This window comes from Poecile atricapillus, chromosome 12 (genome assembly GCF_030490865.1).
Source record: "Poecile atricapillus isolate bPoeAtr1 chromosome 12, bPoeAtr1.hap1, whole genome shotgun sequence".
In the NCBI taxonomy this organism is placed as follows: domain Eukaryota; kingdom Metazoa; phylum Chordata; class Aves; order Passeriformes; family Paridae; genus Poecile; species Poecile atricapillus.
Window position 1 is genome coordinate 15,140,941 of NC_081260.1, and position 16,555 is coordinate 15,157,495.

The following is a 16,555-nucleotide window of genomic DNA, read 5'->3' on the forward strand; positions in this document are numbered from 1 at the left end:
CCACCCCACACCCCAGGAATGCTCCTGGAGTGATGGGAAATGGGATGGATGCTGGTGGCAATGCACACAGAGCAAGGGACCAGCAAAACAGGATTTGGGGCTGCTCTGCAGGATGGTTTTCAAACAAAACCTCCCTCAGTACCCTACATCCACTCCCTGCCCCAAGCTCAGGCTCTGCCCTCCCACACCAGGCTGGCTGCTGTGGAAATGGAAGTGAAACAGAGAATCCATCACGTGCTGGAGTGGGGAAAGCAGAGGAGCCCACCCCCAAACCCAGGGGTTGGTGATTCCTGGGACTGGCCTTTGTTTTATTGTCTATTAAAATCACCTCCAAACCACCCCCCTCAACCCTCGTGGGGGACAGGGAGGTGCCAGGGTCACACAGGGAAGTGCTGGTGGAGCAGGGTGAGACTGGGGACCCCTGTGTGTCACATCACACAGTTTTGGGGAGAGGAAATAAATGAGAGCACGGCAGAGGTAACTGGTGGGAGGTGCTGGGAAAGTTTCACATCCCAGATCCTGCTGAAATTAGGGAAACAGCCCAGGACTGACATGAGCTGAGGCAGCATCAGCCACTGAGAGTTCAGTGAGACCACAGCACCAAGGAACCTCCTTTTATCACTAAACCCCCACTGCTGCCAGCCCAAAAACATCAGTCCAAAACCCAGCCCTGCCCCACAGGGACAACTCTGCAGAGAAGATCCCACACTGCTGAAAGCTCTGGCTCCCACTTTAATCAAAGCCCATCAAGTCATCAACAGCTCCAGAATAAAGCTGGAAGCTTTGACCAGCAGGAGCAGCTGCTGGAGCAGGCACACAGCAGCATTTTTGGGAGATGTGATCCACAGAGCCTTAGAGAGGGGCTGGCCCAACACAGGGTGACAAACCCTGTGCCCTTCCAGGCTGTAAGGACCATTAATAACCATTAATAAACCACCACAAAAAGGTGTGGAGAGAGCTACAAACCCTAAGCTGGAATCGTGATAGGAGTAAATCAATGGTGCCTTAAGGGAGCAGGTGTAATATTATATATATATATATATATATATATATATATGCTGTATGTTCTCCTGGGAAGATGTGTAAGAAAAATGAATAAATGCAAATTGAACAGCTGCAAATCTCTGCAGAACTTCTCTGGAAATTGTTAGAAAAGTGATTTTTTCAAATTAACCAACTGAACCATTGCTCCCTTAACAAGAATTCTTGTTGATGTTCCTGGAGCTGGAGTCCTCCTCTGGATAAGAAGGGAAGTGCTGCTTTTCAAACTCGAAGTGCAGCCAGCTCTGCCCTCTGCCGATGGCCGGGGACCTCGTTGGCCCAGGAATGTGGCCGTAGGTGACACCACTTTGTGGCACTTTTGGAAAAGAAGAGCCCTTGGCTCTCACCCCGGTCAGCTCCATGAGAGCTGCGGGAATCCCCTGAAGGGGATAATAATGACCGTGGAGAGCTCGCTGCTTTTGGGGAGCCCAAATCTGCCCACGATCAGCTTCGGGGGGGACCCTGAATCTCCCCAAAAACCACCGGGACTGCAGCACAGGGGCGCGAACATCCAGGTGAGAGGGAAGGAGCCTTTCCCAGCCAGCTGGGGAGTGAAAATAATCCATGAATCCTCTCATTCCCTCAGCTCTGCAGCTGTCCCAGAGGTGACAGGGTGGCACACGGGTGGCACACGGGTGGCACCTGCCAGCGCGTCCCTGTCCCCAGGAGCTGCGGGCTCCTACCCCCACCGCTGGCTGCGGGAACAGCAACCGGGGCGACACCGCTCCCAAAACACCCCGACACCACCAGCAGCCGAACAAACACGGTGAACAGCACGGCGAGGGAAGGAAAGCGGGTGATTGCAGGCAGGATGGGGGGCAGGGACCCCAAAGCGCTGCCAGGGGGCCCCGCCGTGCCCGTCCCGCTCCCCACGGCGCAGCCGCTCCCCGCCACTTGCGCTTTTGCTTTGCACAGCGAGGGAGGGACCCGCCGTGGGGACACTCCGGGACAGCCTCAGGGCCAGCAAAGGTAGGGCTGGAATTCCTCTCTGTGCCGGTTTTTCCTTGGGGCAGGCTGAGGGGGGGTTCATTTGGGGTTTTGTGGGTGTTTTTTGATTGTTGTGCCATAGATTTAGTGCGGCTCTGCCGGGAGTGCTGAGAGGGGATGGGACAGCCCAGGGACAGCCAGGGGGGTCCTGGCTCCACCACAGACCTGGTGGAACTCCCAGAGTGAACAGGGAGAAGGGGGGAGATGTAGAGTAAGCCCAGCTATGGGTAAGGAGATAATATTTCATTTATGGAAGAGCTCCTGTGTGTGCCCATGGGATGCTCTGAGCATCCGAGTGAGAGGAGGGGATGGCTGAGGTTAAAACACCCAGCCTTGAAGTTTCAAGCTGTGTTTTCTGCTCTCATTGAGTGAGCAGCTGAATTTAAGGATTAACCCCAACTCCAGCCTCTGCAAACCCAGCACCACCTGGGATGGGACTCGTCTGTCAGGAGCCTTTGAGGTCACACAGCCCCATCCTCCCCACGCAGGGATAACTGACCCAATTCCCACTGCTCCACGTTTTCCCATGGGTTTGTCTCCCTCTATTTGTCCCATGGATTTTCCCAAGTGGTCTGTTCCTCACACTGATTTTCCATGGGCCAATTTCCATTTGACTGCGAGAACCAGGGAGGAAGAGGACAGGGTCATCACAGCACAGGGACGTGGCTGTGCATCCCTGGGCGCTGTGTGCTGATGGTTTGGGGGGATAACTCCCAACTTTGGTGCCAGAAACATCTCCCAGGGACATCTGGGTGTGCCAGGAAGGGAGAAGGAGGGTGGGGGATTAGGCTGACACACAGCACTGCTGCTCCGGGTTATTTTCCCTTCTTAACCAGGATAAATATTAACAAAGGAGGACAAGAGCTTTTGCAAGGATTAAAAGGCAAAAGCAGAGTATTTCACATGGCATTAAACCAGAGAATTTATTTTTTTCCCTTCATATTCTTGGAATTTAGTTAGCACAGCAAGGGGCAACATCGCTTTGACAGAGATAAATCCCAAATATCTACCAGGAAACGACTTCAAGGCAGAGGAGCCTCTTCTTCTGTCATTCGTTAAAAGAACCAAAAACCGACCCAATACAACATTCAGTTTCTGGTTTTAGCATCTCTATTTTCAGTTAATACCTTGTAAATTCTACTCCCTGCCAAAGCAGGAGAGCAGCATTTCAGGTGAGCCAGAGAACCAAGTGGGCACTGGGAGAAGCCCAGGCCAGCCTGGGCCAGCTCTGCCCTCCCCACAGAACCCCTTTGGAGGGACTGAGCCACCCTCACCCCGCCTTCACTTGCACAGGAAACTGAATTTCCATTTGATGTTTCCCCTGTGCATGTTCTGCTTTTATTTTAGGCTGTGGAGGAGAAGGAGGAAAAACACACGAGAGGTGCCAGGCACAGCCCAGCTCAGCTCCCCCAGGAGGGTAAGTGAGCAGGGAGCACCAGGGTGCTGCTGCCGTGCCCCTGACACCGATTTTGGGTGTTCTTAAAACACATCCCACACTGAACACGAGGGGCTGAGCACCCCCAGCTCACCTGGGCCAGGTGGAGGATCCACCCAGGCTGATCCACCTGGCTCCGGGGAGGAGCAGGAGGTGTTGGCAGATCCCAGCTCCGAGAGGGCTCCAGGCAGCAGCAAGGACAGCAGCCACAAACCGAGCCCAGCCAGGAGCTGCTCTCAAAGCTTCCCCCACACCCAGAGGGGTTTAGGAGTAAAAACCCCCCAGATTTCCTAACGAGGATCCACACTGGGCACCTCTAAGCAGCCTCAGGTGAGGAGCCTGGGCACTGCTGAGCTCTGCTGAGGCTGTGGGGCAGAGCCCACCTGTGAGCAGGGCAAGGTGCTGCTCCACACCCCCAGCCCCTGCAGGGGTTCTGGGTTAGGGTCCTCCAGCACGTGGGAAATGCTTTACCCAGGATGTACCCAGATCTAACGAGCTGATTTGGGGCTCTAACAGCTCCAATAAGCTGATTTAAGAGCTGCCATGTGCAACTCTTACCTGCTGCTCTGTTTCATTGGGCACAAATCTTCATCCAGTGCCCCAGCATAGCTGATTTGGGGGGTACCCATGGAAAAATCAGGGGGAAAAGCTGTTCAGGGGAGAAGGAGGCTGTGTCTGTGGAGAGTCTGTCACCCACCCCCTTGCAGTGAGGGGGAAGCAAGCACAGAGCATGCAAACCCAAATTTCCTCTTTCTGGAGATTTTTTTAGCATCCTGCTGGTTTTCTACACAGCACATGGGGCTGAACTCTGTGATGTTGCTGCTTGGGATTTCCAAAACGCCGTTTCTCACATTGCTGAGTTTTTACACCCCCTCCCCAGCTCCGAGGGTGCCCTGGGTGCCCTGGCTGAGCCCCTTCATGCCACAGGGAGAGGCAGAAAGTGCTGCAAGTGCCTCCCTGCCCCAGGACCAGGCTGGAAAGTTGCTGTGTGATGGGGATGGGGAAGGGCAGGAGCTGGGGGGAAGCAGGAAAAATAAGATGTGGATGTGTGGAAGGGCTGGGGGTGCAGTTTGTCCTTCCCTCTGTGTGTCCCATGGCCCAGAGGTGGAGTTAAGGAGGGTTTTCCCACCTGGGAATGCAGCCAGAGGAAAAGGAGCATGATCAAGTCTTCCTGAGTGGGTGTCAGGACCCCCTGCCAACAGGAGAGGAGAGACAAGCTAGTTTAAATTGATAAGAAAAATTGTTAAAATAAAAATATTATTAATTTTCACTCCTGAAGCATAACAGGATCATTTCACAAGTCATTTTACTCCACTGCTTGAGTTAGATGCTCCCTCTTTAAAAAGAAGGAAGGAAGACATCTCAGACTCCTTGGCAAGAGAAAATGCAAAAGTAAATACGTTTCCTTTTGTGGCAGATTTTCTGTTTCCACACAAATCTACTTCAAAGTTTTGGTGCCATTACACCAAAAAGTGTTGAACATCATTAATAAATGTTTTTTGTACCTTTTGTACCTAAGCACTTTTTGTACACATTTGTACCTAAGCGCTGGGAAAAAACCAGCAGAGACTGCAGCAGATGTAATTTTACCTTTAAAATTTAAAAAATTTTAATGAAAATAATTAAAACATTTTAGATCATGTAAATGTGCCTTTGGCATCTGGGTTGGTACCTACAGACTTCTCCCACTTAGACCTGCAGGATAATTCTTCATGTGGAAGCCGAAGGCAAGCCTGAGAGGGTTTGGGCAGAGATCTGAATTTCCTCTAGATTTATCAGATCTGGCTGAGGTTTTTGTCTGACACATTCAGATAACATCACCTGTTTGGCCTGCAATTTTACATAAAATCCTCTCCTCCAGCCTCCTTAGAACCAGTTCTGGTATTACCAACAGCCCCAGATGTGCACGGTGGGTAAGGACAGGCTTAGAAAAAGCAGCTGTGAGGAAGTCAAACTGGATGAAAAGCAGGTAGTTGTGCAAAGGACAGTTCATGCCCTATTTTTTAAGGTGAAATTAAAAAGTTGACCCTGGTTTGGTGAAAGCCACTGACCTGGCACTCCCACCCCATTTTCTGTGGTTTGTGTGCACATGGGTTACACGAGGAGCAGATTTCCTTCTGTCACCTGCAGCTGGGGAGGGTGGGAATGCTCTGAGAGCTTTCCTGGGAAGCCAGGGGAGTTCTCCCCTCAGGAGTTTTTGGGAGGTGAGGCAGGTTACCAGAGCATCCCAGCAGTGTTTCCTGGCACACAGGAAGAGCAACACCCCCAGGTTTGCAGCAGAAAATGAACACAGTTTCTATTTATTCCTTGGTGGTTCTGCACCTCCACTGGGCAGGGCAGCAGAAGAGCTGATCACCACCAAAGCCACAGGGATTTCTGCTGGAGAGATGCTCCAGCTCTTCCCAGCTCTCCCATAACTCTTGCACTATTCCCTCCCATCTCCCAACAACGCAGCCTTAGAAAGAGCTTGGGTCAGTGTAATGATAAAGGTACACAGACATTAAATAGAAAAGTTATAAACTTATGTTCCCATAGTTATAAGTAAGAATATGTCTCAAGTAAGTAAGAAATTGCATTAAATAGTGCATTAAATAGTAAATATAAAATAAAATAGTAAAATAGTGAGTGAACCTTTCTGTCTTCCAGCTGCAGGGCCACGTCAGGTGTTGAACCCCTGTGTTGAGAGAAGAGGCTGAAATGCCACCCAAAAGGTGACAGAGACACAGCTCTGGTGAGGAATTGTCCACCTGGGCACATGGCAATGCTTTTCCCGGTGTGGATCCCTCCTGCCCATCCTGCAGCTGACCCCAGCGAGCTCTGACCAGGAGCATGAGCAGGGCAGGGCTGGAATTAACTCCCCCCACACCAAAACTCGCCAGGATGAGCCGGTGAGCGGAGCCTCCCACACGGATTCCAGGGCTGGACTGTTCCCTTTGGACCCCGAGGCCACCCTGGCTGCAGGACAGGCGGGATGGACGGGTTATGATGCCGGGGCTGAGCACGGAGCCGGAGCACAACCATGAGCAACAGCTCCAACTGCAGTGAGCCAGACCTCAAGCCCTACTACGCCGTCACCTACACGGTGATCCTGATCCCCGGGCTCATCGGGAACACCCTGGCCTTGTGGGTCTTCTATGGCTACATGAAAGAGACTAAAAGGGCTGTCATATTTATGATCAATTTAGCCATTGCTGACTTATCACAAGTGCTGTCCTTGCCCCTGAGGATTTTTTACTACCTGACGGGCACCTGGGAGTTCGGAGGAGGTCTCTGCATGCTCTGCTTCTACCTGAAGTACGTCAACATGTACGCCAGCATCTACTTCTTGGTGTGCATCAGCGTGAGGAGGTACCTGTTCCTCATGCACCCCTTCAAATTCAGCGACTGCAGGCGTGTCTGTGATGTCTACATCAGCATCGTGGGCTGGGTCGTGGTCTGTGTGGGCTGCCTGCCTTTCCCGCTCCTCAGGATGCAGCACCAGGATGACAAAAACACCTGTTTTGTGGATCTTCCCATCAAGAAACTCGACCTCCCCACCTCCATCACGCTGATGACCATAGCAGAGTTGGTGGGGTTTGTGACCCCCCTGCTCATCATCCTGTACTGCTCCTGGAAGACAATCTTATCACTAAAGGAGAGGCACTCTGCTTCCCGGGACCTGGGCGAGAAGAAAAAGGCTTTAAAGATGATCCTCACCTGCGCCCTGGTGTTCCTGATTTGCTTTGCACCTTATCACATCAGCTTCCCGCTGGATTTCTTTGTGAAAACCAGGCAGATCCGGGAGGGCTGCGTGCAGATCTCGGCGTTCCACGCCGTGGCTTTGTGCCTCGCCAGCCTCAACTCCTGCGTGGATCCCATCATCTACTACTTCACCACGGATGAGTTCAGGAGACGCCTCTCCAGGCAGGATCTGCAGGACAGCATCCAGCTCCAGCACCTCAGCTACAGCAGGAAGCACTCCAGGGATGTGCTCAGCGAGGACACCACGGAATACTAGAGCTGCCCTTCCCAAACTGCTGCCAGCACTTCCAATACTCATCACATTTTGGCCTTTGACACAATTTTTTCCCTCAGGACACTGAGAACAACAATTCAAACTTCTGCTTTTGGTGAGGCTTGGAATAAACAAAACCTCCTGCCTCCCCAAAAAATATCCCCAAACCTGACCAGGAATGTGTTGATTTAATACTTAAGGTGCAGATTTTCACTGAATATAAATAGGAGCATTTCCACTCCTCAGCTGGACAGCAGGAGGTCACAGACCCATGGGAGAGGTGACACCAGCCCCACTGTCACAACATGGCACCATGTCTTGGTCAGCAAGAAACAGCAAAGATTCTGGGGTCTTGCTGTGCAGAAAGAATTTGATCCTAAAAAGTACTGGATGGCACAAGATTCTCTGTTTCTGAAGCACGAGACAATTCAGCAGAGACTGATTCTCCAGAGAGTGCCCAGAGCCTGCTCCAGCCACGCTGAGCACAGAGTGAGGAGCAGAAGGTGGCCCCAAAGGACTTCCCATTCAAATAATTCATGAAGCCTCATTTGGGGGTGTAGCAAATGCCACCACCCCAAATCACAGTCAGTGAAGATCCCACACACTGTTTTTCTGCCGTCAGTTCCCACTTCTGGATGCAAAGACAAGGGTTAGAGCCACGCCGTGGGTTTTGAACCATGAGGTTGTGCTTGGAGGGTATTTATTCAAGCCAGGTGTCCATCGAGCCTTTCAGATCCTCTTTTCACCAAAAATGGGGCAAATTATTTCCCTTTCACTGATAACTGACCCACGGCCATCCCATCCACTCCCCACAAACAGCAGCAGGATTCAAACAGAGGATCCAAACCTCCCCAAAGTTCTCTGTAATGGGAACCCCCTGGAAACAAAATCAAAGGTGCCACGAGAGATTTTTAAGAAAGGCTCAAAGGTGGATGCTTTGTTGATAATATTTGCTTTAAATTCAAACCACAGAGGCTTTGGGCTTGACTTTGGTATTTCATTTGCACCTTCTTGTAAAATGTTACTTTTCTGTGAACATTGGAAATGTAAAATACTGTGCCAGTATCATTTCTTATTTATGCAAATGTTGTTTTATAATTTATATAAGGGACATACACATTGTAGGAAAATGATGTGAAGCCCAGAGAGTGCCAGAACACAAGAAGTTTGGTTTTTTTTCAAAAACTTTTTCATATAATAAAAGAAAACTCCACCACCTCTTCCTTACAGGAATCTGAGCCAGTGCCTGATGGCTGAGCAAGCACTGATAATTCATGGAAACCACAAAGCATATTCACAGTGACCAAAAAAAAAAAATATTTATTTTTATACTTCCTGTTGTATATAATAAAACAATCATTTCTAAAAATGTTTTTTAAATCTAATTCTTGGCCCTTTCTCCCCCCTGCATCACCAATACACACAAACATGTGGCAGCACCTGGATTTGATGCCTCTTGAGGGCCTTTAGAACATTTTAGATGGTTCTCTGAAATTATTTTACTCTTCTTCTTGCACTGGGGACAGAAGTCAAAGGGACAGATTTCCCAGGGTAATGGGAATTCCTCCAGCTGCAGGAATCCAGCCCATCCCTGTCCTTTCTGGCCACCATGGGAGGGGACCAGGGTGGCCCTGTCCAAACCCCCCAGAGTCACTTTCAGCTCCTGAGGGAGAAAAGGTTGTTACATAAAACGGTGTCAGAAGTTCAGAAATTGTTCAGTGACAGAAACCTCAAGCAGCTGAAAATTTTCCACCCAGAAAATCCCGTGGGTGCAGCAGCACCTTCCCCCCCCTGCCACGGTAACGGGGCTTATTCAAATGAGTGTTAATTATCTTTTCTACAGGAGGTTGGTGCAATGGTCAGGGTTGGTGACACGAGATGAATTCAGGGGACACCTCCCTGCCCTCCCCCAGGGCACCTCTGCTCCAGGTGGCATCTGCTGGGGACACCCTGAGCTCTCACAGGCCCCTGGGGATGCTGCCACCAACAAGTGCAGAGTCAGGATGTTCCTTAGATTTCCAGGAGCTGGATTTTCATGCTGTGGGTATTTTTGCCATGCCCCTGTATTTTTTAGTGTCTCAGGATCCATGAGCTGGACTCAATGATCTTTAGGAGTCCCTTCTAACTCAGCATATTCAGTGAATCTCTAAAACAATCTGAATAATCTGGTGTGCAGCACTGGAGTGGGAATCTGAATGAGAATGTGACTGAGAACAAATCCCCAGAATATCCCCTTTACTTTTGCAGGAAGGGTTTCCTCTGTTTGCCCTCCCCAAGGCGTTGTTATCACTGAGCAGCAAGCACTGAGGTCTCTGCCCGTGCCCTCACCAGGCTGGCTCTGTGCTGAAATGAGAAGTGGCTTTTGGGCACAGAATCAGTTTTAATTCCTGCTGGGCCAAAGGAGAGCCACTGTGGCGAGAGTGCAGCCTCAGGGGTGGTTTGAGGGGTGCTTGGGGAGCTGGAGCTGCTCAAAATGAGCACAGAGTGTTTTGGGAGCCTTTCTCACACATGGTACAAGGTGGGTGAGGGTGGTGGGGTCAGGGAGAAGCAGAGTTCTGGGTCTGCTCCAACCCTGCCCCGCTCCCATCGCCTCTCCCGTGCTCCCAGCCCAGCTGCACAGCCTCTCATCCCCCTCGGGCACGAGACCCAGCAGCTTCCTTGGGGCTTTGTGCATGTGACAGCTGCCCTGGCATGTGACAGCTGGCACAGCAGTGGGAGCACAGCTCCCTTCCCTTCCCTTCCCTTCCCTTCCCTTCCCTTCCCTTCCCTTCCCTTCCCTTCCCTTCCCTTCCCTTCCCTTCCCTTCCCTTCCCTTCCCTTCCCTTCCCTTCCCTTCCCTTCCCTTCCCTTCCCTTCCCTTCCCTTCCCTTCCCTTCCCTTCCCTTCCCTTCCCTTCCCTTCCCTTCCCTTCCCCCATCCCATCCCATCCCATCCCATCCCATCCCATCCCATCCCATCCCATCCCATCCCATCCCATCCCATCCCATCCCATCCCATCCCATCCCATCCCATCCCATCCCATCCCCAATCCCATCCCCAATCCCATCCCCAATCCCACCCCACACCCCAATATCCCTGATGAATTCCCTGTTTTAGTTCCACATCATTTCTGCCCTGAGCCATCCTGTGAGGGCACCCTTGGCTGTCCCTCCCTCCTGCAGGATTTGTGCCCCAGCCTCGGGGAGGTGACACCCCCAGCCACCCCAGGCCACGTCTCCTCCACCACTCCCAGTGCCCTCCTCATCCTCTGCCATCACCATCAGCCATCCATGGAATCCCAGAGATCTCTTCTGGCCATGAACAGGGCTGATTTACAGCTTCTCTTACCAAAGCAGAATTTTTGTCCTCTCACTCATATTTTCTTTTACCAGCACTGTTTTATTTGCTGTTTTGTCACACGGTTGCTCAACATCCTGAGCAGAGTCCCCATTTCTCTGTAACTCATTAGATTTTCCTGCTGGGGTTAAGGCAGCTTTGACACATTTTACTGCACTTTTTACTTCCTTTTTCACTTTGCTGTTAAAAATGAGCCTCGGCCCAGCTCATGGGGTGTAAATGCACACACAGAGCACCCCTGGCACTGCTGGACTCTGCTCCTCAGACCTCAATAACTAAAAACAACCTCCAGAGAGTGACCCAAATATGATCCCACCCCATTCAACACAAAAATATAAAGCTAAAATCTTGTCAGAGATGTTTTGATAAACATCATGACCAAAAATAAGCTAGACCCATCAGGGCAGTGCCTGCTTCATGCTGCCAGTTAAGTCAGGGCAGAGGAGCTGCATCCTTTGGGGTGATAAACTCTGAGAATCTGATCTACATGATCTACAGCTGTGGCCAAAAAATCTGATTTAGAAAAAAGGTTTGGTTATGTAAAGGCATGAGCACACAATAATAGAGATAAAATGTAGTAATGCCACTGCCTCAGAGGTGAAGACCTGGTTCTGGTTCCTGCTTCCAGCTCTGTTCCTGTCTCTCAGGTCACACTGACCCCATCAGGGCCAGTGTTTGCTCTGGGCTGCCCAGAGGTGCCACCATGAGGTTAAAGGGAGGAGAGGAGAAGGAAGCTCCTTGGAGGTCAGGTCACCATGGTCCACCTCCATGCTCACCACGAGGTTGAGCTACAATCATCAAGGTAATAATTTTCAACACCATTTTTGCTCAAGTTTACTTTTTCCCCCCACAAATTCAGGGAAGAAAATGAAAAGTCCAAGCAACCAGCAAAGGCAGGATGAACACAGTGATGTGACTGAGTGCCATAAGGAACTGTGAGAAGGAACCACTCTCTTAACTCATCTCCCATTTTCCCAGGGGCCCAACAGGGCTGTGAAAAGGGAATATCTTGGTGAGCTCCAGCTCATGGAAGGTCATGGCTTTTACCACCCACAATGTCCAGCTTTGCCTCCCCACTCGGAATCCCACAAGTCCCACGGGAAAAAACTCATTTTAAAGGATTTAACCCACCCAAGCTTTTGTTTCGGCTGACTCCTTTCCCTCATGTGCTGTCAGATCACCAGTCCTGTGAGCAGTGCCATTATCTGGGACCAAGCCACAGTCACAGCACACTGGATATTTAAGGGCAGGGTACTCCCTGTGGTCATACAAACATCTGCACAGCTCCAGAGAAAGTTCCCAGGAGACCTGAGTGAAACAGAAGCTGGAACTCAGAGAGTTGTGAGGTTCTGTTTGAATGAGAGATTTCTTATTTAAGTGAATCAACACAAACCATCAAAGCCCACAGCCCAGGCTGTTCCTGCTGCTCAACAGCCTAAAAGTCCTAAACCAGCACCATCCCAAAACCAAAAAGAACAGCAGCACTGCCCACATTGATGTCATGCTGCTCCTTGAGTTCCTTCACCCAAAATTTCTCCCTCTGGGCTCGTCTGCCCCAGCCCAAGAGTCTCTAATGGGACTTCAAATCCCTGGTGAGATCTGGTTCAAATCATCACTGTGCTCTGCTGTAATCCCAGCTCTACAGCGAGGACACATCTTGCCTTCAAGCACAAGAGGGTTTTGGTTGGTTTTTAAAAAGAAAATATAAATTAAAACACAAAAAACCCAAGAAAATCAAATTATACTGAAAGCAGAATGAAGGGTTTTGTGGAAGGAAACCATCAGCTCCACTGAGAAACAACAAATGTTTGGGATACAGGGGTCTGCAAAAGGATAAAGGTGTTATCAAGTATATCTGCAAATGGGATATTTATTGGTGAAACATAAAGTGTTTCTGGTCTAGGGACCTGGTCTAGTGGGAGCTGAACTGGCTGGAACTTGGGCTTTCAGGTTCCTTCCAACCCAAACCATTCGGGGATTCTAAAGGCTGTGAAGATCTGGAGCTCACTTTTCCCTCAGCCAGCCACAGATTTGATTTTCCCTCAATCAAGGGTGAAGCTAACCCATGACAAAGGGTCTCGATCCAGGGGGAGAACAGGGCCTGAGAAAGGCCCCAGCAGGCAGCAATCCTGGGGTGAGCTGTGCTCAGCCACCTGCACCACTGCAGCCTCACCATGGCAAAGCCTTGGAGATGGGAGGGAAGAGAAGGAGCTGTGGCTTTGGAGCATCCTCCAGGGATCCAGCAGTGCCCTGCCACAGCACAGGAGCGGTGAGGGGAGCAGGAGGGCTCCTCCCCACGGGGAGGCAGCTGAAGGTGAGGCACAGATGGATCTGATAAGCACAGAGCCCTTCCTGTGCACCCCCTCCCCTGGGCTGCTCACGGGCACAGAGCAGCAGCAGCCCCGCTCACCACGGAAGTGTCGGCCTTGGGGTGTGTGAAAGTCTGAGCCTCCCGCCTTGTTTGGGGTTTTTTTGGTCATGAGATGAGGAGGCAAAGCTGTGACTGATTCCAGCTTCAGGCTGGGTGAGAAGGCACACTGGTAAGGGAAGGGTGGGCTGAAGTGGAGCTTCTACATCACTCTTATTTTTAAAAAAATTAAGGATTAATCAGTGCAAAAGGCTGAGAATATGAGATGACAAAAGCTACAACCACCAAGGACAGAGAATCTGAAGAGGTGAATTACTTATCACCAAGTGACCACTGCGATCATCACCCCACAGAACCAAACACCCTCCACAGCCCTTCCCTCCCAGGGGATTTTGGGCCATCAGGTGGAAGGTACAGGATTATCCACAGAACCATGGAATGGCTGGGTGGGAAGGGATCTTTAAGGGGATCTCATTCCATCCCCTGCCATGGGCACGGACACCTTCCACTAGCCCAGGCTGCTCCAGGCTCCATCCAACCTGGCCTTGGACATTTCCAGGGATCCAGGGGCAGCCACAGCTTCTCTGGGCCCCCTGTGCCAGGGCCTGCCCACCCTCACAGGGAAGGATTTCTTCCTAATATCCCATCTAAACCTCCTCCATCCATGGTTCCATTCCTGATGAATCCCACATGCTGACACTCTCATTCCAGAATAAAACCACTGGGTTCCACACCAACAAGGGATTAGGTCTGTGGGAAGGAAGTTTCTTATTCCAAAATCAGGTGTCCACCCATGGATTTAACCCACAACATCTCCAAACATCAACAAGCCCTAAAATGAACAGCTCAGTAGAACCCAGACACTTCTGCAAGACACAAACCACCATCCACAGCGAGAATGAGTCTGCAGACAGGAAATTCACTCTTACATCTGTTAAGGTGGAACTCAAGGCTGTCACAGCACAAAAAGAGAGAAAACACATTCAAGTAAACAGAATAGTTGAACTATAAGAAATAATTTCCCTGGGAGGTGGTGTGGTAGGTGGAGAGCCTCTAATTACTCTCAAGACAGGAAATACACCCATCCTATTGCCTAGGTAATATCACAAATATATACTCATAATGAAGAAATAATGTTAATGCAATAATGTTACTGTAATTATCCATATTGTAATTATTTTGGTGGCAGCCTGGAAGCTTCAATCAGTGTTGGCATTTGGGCTCTGTGCCACAGCTGGCAGCAGGGCCATCCCCCACCCGGCCTGGAATTAGGACAGGCAAAGCAGCTTTAATCCTTCCAAGCCTGACCTCGAGCTCAGCCCTCCCAGGAGGGTAATTCAGCCACAAAATGGAGGTTTTGGGGGCTGCACCCCATTTATCTGGTGCTACACAGCTCTGCTGTGACCCCAGTGCAGCGCTGTGTCCAGGGCTGGTGTCCCCAGCACCAGAAGGACATGGAGATGTTGGAATGAGGCCAGAGGAGGCCGAGTTGTTAAGGGGCTGCAGCACCTCCCCTGTGGAGACAGGCTGAGAGAGCTGGGGCTGTTCTGCCTGGAGAAGGTTCTGGAAGAAGAGACCTTCCAGCGTCTGAAGGGGCTACAAGGAAGCTGGAGAGGGAATGCTCACCAGGAAGAAGCGACAGGACAAGGGGGATTGGGTTCACACTGAAAGATGGGAAATTTGGGTATACAGGAGAAATTCTGCCCTGGCACAGGTGCCCAGAGAAGCTGTGGCTGCCCCTGGATCCCTGCAAGTGCCCAAGGCCAGGCTGGATGGGGCTTGGAGCAGCCTGGAGTAGTGGAAGGTGTCCCTGCCCATGGGAGAGGATGAGTTTTAAGGTCCCTTCCAACCCAAATATCCTGAGATTTTGGGACACGGGTTCCCCTCAGGTCCAGGGTGCTGAGTGCTGAGCCCTCGCTCACCCCAGACTCTGCTGAGCACAGCTGGATTTTGGGGATTTTCCAAGAACCAACAAAGCCCACAGGACTCCAGCCCAGTCTTGCTGGAGTTGCAGCAGGCTCTTTGTCCCCCAGCCCCCTGCACAAACCCTGGGAGTGCTGCTGGGAGTGGGAGGTGACAATTTCTCAGTGCCACATCAAGCACAGCTGTTCTGCACCGGGCCCTGCACAGAGCTGAGCTTATTGCCAGAAAAGCACACTTTAGACAAGCAGTTTATCAAGTCTGAGGTGCTAAAGCTCTTTCTCATACCACCCTGAAGCCTCAGGGTGGGTGTCTTCCAAAGGTCTCCACACTATCCCTATTTTTAATTCTCCAGATCTTCATCTCAGGATATTTATATATGCAAAGAAGTTCAATTTTTATAGATTTTTATGAACAGTAAGCCTGGAGGAGACTGAAGTTCTAATTTAGATCATTACATACTCTAATGGAAGAGTCTGCCACCACAGCCACCCACACCTCAGCAGTCGCACAGAGCATCAGGTTCTGCAAAGGGCAACATCATCTCCTCTGAGAACCAAAATCAACTGTGTTCTTAATAATTCTTTCTCACATGTTTTTCTGATTAAAAAAAACAAAACCCAAATGAACTCACATGTAATACTGGAAGAGGAAATATCCAAAGCACTGCATTGCCAGCCTCACCTTGATAAAGGTATTTAAAATTTACATCTAATTTTGAATTTATAGGGTCAGAAAATGAACCTGGCAGCTCCCCCAAATCCCTGCAGAGATCTTTGTGATTGTCCCGTGCCCACAGGATGCTTTTGCAGTAAACACAGATGTAAATGAAGCTCTTACAATAATTGAGTTTGCATTTGCATCCCAGCAGTGTCACCCCCTCGGACACCACACCCATGTCTGCAGTACAGTTCTACTCAGATATTGACAGGGTTTTACACAGGTAAGTTCTATTATAAAAGTGTTCTTTACTATAGATAAAAACTAAGCAAAGACACTGAGCACCAGCTAGATGAAGCTTTGATCAAATCATTTTTAGGTTTAATTTTGGTAAAATAGCTGAAAAACTGGCTGTTGGGTGAATACACCAAGTTTTTGCCAGGTCCACACCCTTTACACCCAAGTGTTTGCTGCCTGTGCCATCTACTGGTCCAAAGGACTCCTCCAACTCATGCTCCTCCCTGTTTCTGTAGCCCAGCTGAACGCAGGAGCTGCTCAAAGCCAAACAGAGCATTAGAAGATCTCAGGAACACTTTAAAATTCCAGTATTTTGGCTTGGACACCCAGCCCCAGCCTAAAATACTTATGGATAGACCACAAGGCCAGGAGAGCACACGTGGGACCAAACCCAGCTCCCTGCTCACCTCAGAGCAGGTGAGAACAATCTGTTCCTCCTGTCCCTGGCTCCCTGCCTGGAATATCCAATAACATCTTAAAGAAATGACTTCACTTCATTCCAAAGGTACAGAAAGTG

At 50.3% G+C, this 16,555-nt stretch overlaps 1 protein-coding gene across 1 annotated transcript; it reads left to right on the forward strand.

The window, feature by feature from the left end:
• Nucleotides 1–1,122: 1,122 nt before the first annotated feature.
• GPR174 (G protein-coupled receptor 174) lies at nt 1,123–10,076 on the forward strand. Its single transcript, XM_058848172.1, has 2 exons — nt 1,123–2,010; nt 6,110–10,076. The coding sequence occupies exon 2, from the start codon at nt 6,483–6,485 to the stop codon at nt 7,458–7,460; it is 978 nt and encodes a 325-aa protein (XP_058704155.1). The 5' UTR covers nt 1,123–2,010; nt 6,110–6,482; the 3' UTR covers nt 7,461–10,076.
• Nucleotides 10,077–16,555: the final 6,479 nt, after the last annotated feature.

What these genes read in the sequence shown, in the direction of transcription:
- GPR174 (XM_058848172.1), top strand. Translation starts at nt 6,483, where the DNA reads ATGAGCAACAGCTCCAACTGCAGTGAGCCAGACCTCAAGCCCTACTAC.